The sequence below is a fragment of the Ziziphus jujuba genome, chromosome 4 (genome assembly GCF_031755915.1).
Source record: "Ziziphus jujuba cultivar Dongzao chromosome 4, ASM3175591v1".
In the NCBI taxonomy this organism is placed as follows: domain Eukaryota; kingdom Viridiplantae; phylum Streptophyta; class Magnoliopsida; order Rosales; family Rhamnaceae; genus Ziziphus; species Ziziphus jujuba.
Window position 1 is genome coordinate 10,314,060 of NC_083382.1, and position 7,470 is coordinate 10,321,529.

The 7,470-nt window shown below is 27.6% G+C and overlaps 1 protein-coding gene across 1 annotated transcript; it reads left to right on the forward strand.

Moving 5' to 3' along the window:
• Positions 1-5,592: 5,592 nt before the first annotated feature.
• On the forward strand, positions 5,593-7,261 carry LOC132799191 (23 kDa jasmonate-induced protein-like). The gene is made up of 2 exons (XM_048472186.2): positions 5,593-6,102; positions 6,723-7,261. Exons 1-2 carry the CDS (start codon positions 5,683-5,685, stop codon positions 6,918-6,920), a joined length of 618 nt encoding a protein of 205 aa, XP_048328143.2. The 5' UTR covers positions 5,593-5,682; the 3' UTR covers positions 6,921-7,261.
• Positions 7,262-7,470: the final 209 nt, after the last annotated feature.

Consider the following 7,470-nt stretch of genomic DNA (forward strand, 5'->3'; position numbering starts at 1 on the left):
TCTTTCTTCTTCCTTGTTATTTTCCATTTTTACCCTTACTTCTTTATATGCCTTCGTTTTATTAATGTTTAATTATAGTTGCCAAAGGTATTAATAAACAGTAATATGGAACGTGTCAGAATATTTATAAAATGATATGTATTAAAATATTATTAATTAGTATATTTATATAATTTAAATATAAAAAATAAATTATTAAATAAATAAGTAAATTAAAAATATTAAATGTTATTATATTATCTATTATTATATTGATAAATAAATTTAATAAATATTTTCATAATGTCCGTATTACTGATTAATAAAAAGAAAAAATTATTCATAATTTTTGTCATTCATTAATTATAAAAACATTTTCAACGGACTTTTTAAAATTGAAAACATAATTTTAGTTATAAAGAGCATAATTTAAAATAAATAGTAAAATTTAAAAGTGATATTCAACAACACCTTTTATTCTTCTTTTCATCATAACCATTTAGTATTATACTTATATTTCATCTTTGTTTTTGTATACTTCTTTTTCAAATATTATATAATGGTATGAAAACTTGTATTACATTGAATTAAACTAATATAATATTAAAATAAAATAATAGATTTGGCTCTATATTTGGAAAGCCAAAATCACCTTTTATATTAAAAATTAATAAAAAAAACTCATTAGAGCCTTTTTTAAAAAGCATCTTCAACAAGTTTTTTAAAAGCATCATCTTTTCTATTTTAAAAAAGTTATAAATAATTTTCATAACTTCAATAGACTCTTTAAATTTAAAAACTAAAATAAAAAGTGGGACTTGACACTTCAAGTATACAAAGCCAAAATCACTCTTTATATGAAGCATTTAATGAACTCATCTATAGCTTTATGATTTTCTATGCACAATTTTAATTAATTTATTATTTATAATTTTTTTCAAATACTACTTTAATATTAGGAGGAGAAAAAAAAAATGGGAATCATAATTGTTTATCGGAAATACTTGTAGCATTTCAAAACATTTTCACCATAACTTTTTAACAATCAAAGTATATTCATGAGAATATTCCCCTTCCCTATGCAGGTGTAGAGTTAGAATGAAAATTTACTATGATTAATATAATTTAATTGTTTAAAGGTTATCATGCGAAGATTTTGAACCGTTTACAATATTTAGAGAGTACTGATGCTAATCCAATGCAATATATAGGAAGTAGTTAGTGCAAAAATTCATGGTGGTCCAAAAACTTTATTATTATTATTGTTGGTAAAAGTAAATTGTTTGGGTAGTAGTACTATGAGAAATATAGGTTCATAATTTCGTAAGTTTACAAATTATTTATTTCTTAAATAAAATTTAAATTCTTTTAATTGTTCAGAACTTACCGAGTTCCAAGCACTTCAAATTGGTTGAACAGAAGTTGGAAGCTGTGCCAAAAAAATTGGGAGGTTCTGGTCAGGAGCAAGGTGCTGATGCCTACATGGATTCAAAGAAATTGTGTCAATATAGACAATGGCGACACCCCAACAGTCATTGCAACATTAATTATTTCAAGAGGGCTGCCGACCCCTAATTGATGAACCGCAGTATTAATCGCATTTCAAAATATAAATTATGAAAATATGTGGTTGTGAGATATAGTCATATCAATTTAAATTTTGAAAATGATTTCAAGATTCGCATTATGATATTTTATGCTTGTATAAGCTAATTTTATAAAAGGATGTCTTTATAGAATAAACTATATATAGCAATAAATAAATATTATTGTGTGTCATAAATAAACAAGGGTGTGAGACAGCCATCTATAGTGTGTTTGCTTTCTAAAAGTTCATCTCATTTATAATATTGGACACGTGATTATATTTCGGATGTTGAAAACTATTCATGTCATGGTCATGGTAAATTTAGTCTATTCTAAAATATCCACTGAATTTAACTATATCTGTAAAGGGTAGATGGTATACGTCATTATTTGAGGTATAGAAAAATACATTTTTAATGCTCAGAAGGTATGTCCAACTTCTTACAAACAAGCACGCCTCATAAGTGCAATATCCCAAATTTTAAGCCTTCTTAAGTCTCCAGATATTTTTTTTTTTTTTGTATCTCACCGAGGCTAGCACGAACATAGCCCCTCAGGTGTATTTCAAAGCACTAGTCTCGCACACTGTAAGTCATTACAATCCGAACCACATTTTTACTCCACATGTGTGTACCGGACTACCTGGGTATAGTGCGAAGGACAAGAACGTCTCCTGTCGCTTGTTTTTCTTTATAATTTTGAGTGATGCTATACGACAGCCATTTTATATTATCAATTTATTTACATATATAAGAAAAACAATTTCTTAATATATTAATAGTTAAAAGTAATATATAAATGAATGAATTTTTTTTTTTTTTGAAAAAAGTAAAATTCAATGTAAGCCAATGTAACATTGCCATATAATTTATTACGCTAGTTGGTAAATGAAATAGCAAATAAATTGATTTTGATATATATATATATATATATATTTCTACTAGTCAAGGCTGAAGTGTTCGTGATGAAACTCAAGATTAACAATAATATTTAAGAAATAATATCTTATAAGAATTGCTCTGTTTTCACGTTAGTCAAACAGAGGTCATACAATACATATATATATGAATAGTAAACAGCTACGTACTACGTAATACATATGATAAGTATACATAACCATAATTATCCCCTAATCCCTTTATCCTTATCTCTACACAATCTCATATCCTTTAGGATATCTTCACCTTTATCACATAGGTGGCCACACGGGTTGGCATCATCTTTTGGGTGGTTGATATTCTTTGTTATTCTGGCAGTATCTGTTGTGTGAGGTTTATCATTGATAAATAGTTTTCAAAGAATATCATTAATATTCGACACGTGATTATGTGATGATAAATAGTTTTCAAAGAATATCATTAATATTCGACACGTGATTATATTTCACAACAGATACTGCCAGAATAACAAAGAATATCAACCACCCAAAAGATGATGCCAACCCGTGTGGCCACCTATGTGATAAAGGTGAAGATATCCTAAAGGATATGAGATTGTGTAGAGATAAGGATAAAGGGATTAGGGGATAATTATGGTTATGTATACTTATCACATGTATTACGTAGTACGTAGCTGTTTACTATTCATATATATGTATTGTATGACCTCTGTTTGACTAACGTGAAAACAGAGCAATTCTTATAAGATATTATTTCTTAAATATTATTGTTAATCTTGAGTTTCATCAGTTCGAACTCATGAAGATTATTAGAGTTCACCCAAAAAAATTCTATAACATTATTGATATCATTTTGACATGAAATGATTGGAGAGATTATTCAATATTACGGCCTATCACGTAGGATATATGTCCAATATCCAATTAGAAAATTTCACATCATTAGTTCTTTCAAATCTACTTCATTTGCAGTGCACATCATTAAAAGCTTCCCATAATTTCGTTACTCTCAATGAAAATTCCAATCAGACCTCCTTTTAATATCTCAAATTATTATTATTATTATTATTATTATTATTATTATTATGTTAATACCGCTAGCTCTCAAATTAAACTAGAATAAAGAAGAAACTCAATACTCCAAAATTAATTCAAGCATCTCTTTATCCACGCAGAAAACTCGTAGCTTTTGTTAGACTTTTTTATGCTTTCCATGTCCATGGACAAAAATATGGTGGCTATGGAGCTTGTTTGAGAATTATTGACCAGAAACAAAAAAGTTTGTTTGAGAATTAAGATGATCTACTTTTCATTAGATACAAATGAGACAAATCACAAAATTATACTTGTAAATCAAACCCATCTCTAACAGTATTCCAGCAAGTCTAAGACTATATTTGTTTGTATTGATGGAATAGAAGAGAATAGAAAGGAAAAAATCTAATTTTTTTGTTTGGATGATTAAAATGAATTGGAAAGGAAATGAAAGGGAACGCCAATGAAGAACTTAATTTTTTTATTAAAATTTTTTTTGCTTATATCAATTTATTTTCCTCCCAAAATTGCTAGGAAATGAATAGAAAAGGGAAAAAAATAAAAACTTTTAATGAATTTTTTAATATTTCAAAATTATTCTTATTATTACCGTATGGAAATATTTATTGTTTTTCATTTGTTGTCTTTTCTTTTCCATTCACCAATTATCCAAACAATAATGATATAAAAATACTGTACTTTTCTTTTTTTTTTCTTTTCCTTTTCTCAGTAAACATTTCCTCTCCTTTCATTTTTCCCCTTCAAACCAAACACAGTGTATAGGAGACTTATTAAAATTTTGGAAAAGCAACGAAGATTTCCTCGTTAGAGATTAGTGTAACGGAGAAGAGAAGAAAGAAGGGTTAAATAAACTAGGTTTCAAATAAGTTTGAGATCCTTCTTCCAATTTTCTTTTATAGTTTTAGAATTGGTAGTTTTTTATGGTAAGTAATATGTTAACTTCTAATTAACCAAATATAGAAGAAATAAAGTGACATTTTTTATTTTTGAGTGTGACAATTTAAGATCTTAGGTGGAGTATTTTAATAACATGCATATTATTATTGGCCAAGGCCTATGACAAATGTGGTGGGCCTGTTTTATGGGATAGTGTTTCCTTATTGAATTCTTAAAAGCGAAATCTACCTAAATTGTGGGAAAATTTTATGATATTGTCATTAACTCACGGGCATGAATATTGTGGAAATCTCTTTATTAATTTTGCATATAATTATTAATATATCATTGATATGAATATTTGAGAGCTAAATTTGCATGTATCAAATACCACCGATATTGAAATTTTGAACCTTGATTTGTAGAAAATATATTTCTCACATATCTTTCAATTTTTGTCTACGTTCTAAATTTTATCTACTTTATAATATTTATACAAATATTAAATTTATTATTGTAAAAAAAAAAATAATGATAAGTAGGTAAACTTGTAACTTGTGATACTAGTTTTCTCTAAGAAAATGAGAAATAGACTTGTCTAATGTAATTTTGGACATTGTTTGTTAAATGTTAATTTTTTTTTATTTGCCGAATTATTGGAAGACAATTAAAAGGTAAAAAAAAATATCAATAATATTAGTTTGGTAAAAAAATTTACTCAGCATCAATAATATTTATAAAAATTTTTAATAAAAAATTGAACAAAAATAAATAAATATTTCTAAAATTTCTATGGAAATTTATGAAAATTTAAGAAAATTTTGTGAAAATTATGGAGTTTAAACCAAATTGTGAAAAATTTGATATGGATATTATAATAGAAATTTCTATAGAAATTATAGAGAAATATCAAAAATTTTGGTGGATATTATAGAAATTATATTCGTTTCTATTTGAAAGGTAAATTTTCTTTTGATTTTACTTAAAAAGTGAAAATTTCACAAAGCTTTGGTGGAAAGTTTGGATGTGTTTTAAACTTTGTATGTATGTTAAGATTATTCATACATAAATAAAGATTTGACCTAGACTACAACAAAATATTAAAAACAAAGACTCACCTAATAGACTCAGTTATTGTAATTAGTATAATTCTAGCATTGCCTGTGTGCCTATATATACACATTCCCATTTCCAAAGCTTGCATGCAGTAAATTAAATTTCCTTACAAACACTCGAAATCAAAGTTGAGAGAGAATCTGTTTTCGTGCTAACTCAAAGAGAAAGAGATGGCACCCACTGTGTTTGGCAATCCCATCACTGACGAAACTTTGAAGGCACTGCCTGAATATGCAAACAAGGAAATAACCCCAAAAGATAGGGCACAAGTTGCTCTGAGTCGGAAGCTTCCGCCGCCAGATTTTCCTGTAAATGTGTTTGGGTATATCTATAATGCTACCGGACACACCTTAAACTTAGCTTACGATCATGATTGGTCCGGTCACGTTGATGAATCCTCACCATACTCTCAAATTATTGAAAATGGGCAGTGGGGATCTTTTTTGCATGTTGGAGACCATACACCAGGTAAATTGAGTCTGCGGCAATCAACTGCTGCTGTTGTTTATAATGCAAATAACGGTCTCGTTGGAGGTTTCTGTAAGTGGGTTTTGGCATGGGATGCAGCAGTTTTGCCTCATGAAAACAAGGTAATTTTTTATTTAATTAATATGCATTATTTATTTATTTATTTATTTTAAATGCATATTTATTTCAAAAGTTTCATTATAGACTTTGTTAGGTTTAATTTTTGTTTCGCTTTAGGTCCTTTTGCTTGTCAAACTTCAGTCAATTCATATGTGCATGGGGAGGGGTTAAACATAATAGCACCATTCACGCTTCTCTGTTGTCTGAGGAACTGGATTATATATTTTACACAAAATACAATTTTTAATATTTTTTGTTTACATATACAAAATAAAAATCATTTGCCAAGGCCGACCATGATATTTCTTTTTATTGACTAATTCTCTTTTAAAACATCTATGACTCAGAAAAAATGCAAAACTGACGGGGCTAAAGTAAAAATTTTCATTCTTACATATTATTATTGTTATTATTAATAGCCATTCTCATTTAATTATCCAAGCCAGCTTATCAATAAAAAAAAAGAAAAAAGAAAAAAAAAAGCTTATAAATTATTATTATTATTATTGTTTTATTCCAAAAGAAGTATTCCTTGGTATAGTTTAATAGTTTTATAAGACCATAAGATTAGATATTTACCAATTATGTTTTCAACAAAAATTAATTTGTGTTAATTGTTTAGGCGTTTACTATGTTCGAAGAATTTCAAATTGTTAAAGAGAAACAGAACTGGGAAGCTCTTCGACAAAAACTGTTTAATTCCGGTCACGAGAGCACTGACGCTGCCTATGGATTCAAAGCAACTGTGTCAATTACCGATGGCAACAACCCAACATTCCATGCGACAATTACTTTGGACCTGCCATTGGAAAATGCATGAACCATATATAGCATATATTTGATCGCATTCCAAGAAATGATTAATTATAAGAATAAGGGTGTGAGATAATCATCCATTTGATCGCATTCCAAGAAATGATTAATTATAAGAATAAACGTGTGAGATAAGGGTGTGAGATAATCATCCATAGTGTGTGAAGTTACATTTTCTGAAGGAGTTCAAGGTTCACCTTATGATATTGTACTTTATGATAGGTTCAGCTTATGATATTGTACTTTATTATAGGATAACTTTGAAGAATAAAATATGGCTATAAATAATATTATTGTGTGTTTCGAGACAGCCATCTAAATTGTGTTTGCTTATTCTCAAAATTAAAAATAAAGTGTCTTTGCTTTCCCAAGTTCCATCATGTAACATTGTTTTACTTTTTTTGAACGTATATGGTTAAATAATGTTAATATTATTGTTATGTTAGTAAATATGGAAATCAAATGTTGTATATCTTAAAATATTGTATATCTTAATCTATCACTCATTCTACCCAAATCAATTTTATTAACTTATGAACAATCTGAAATGTTGCAAA

Coding starts and splice junctions, on each gene's coding strand:
- LOC132799191 (XM_048472186.2), top strand. CDS start 5,683: ATGGCACCCACTGTGTTTGGCAATCCCATCACTGACGAAACTTTGAAG. Junction 6,103..6,722: donor TTTTGCCTCATGAAAACAAG/GTAATTTTTTAT, acceptor TTAATTGTTTAG/GCGTTTACTATGTTCGAAGA.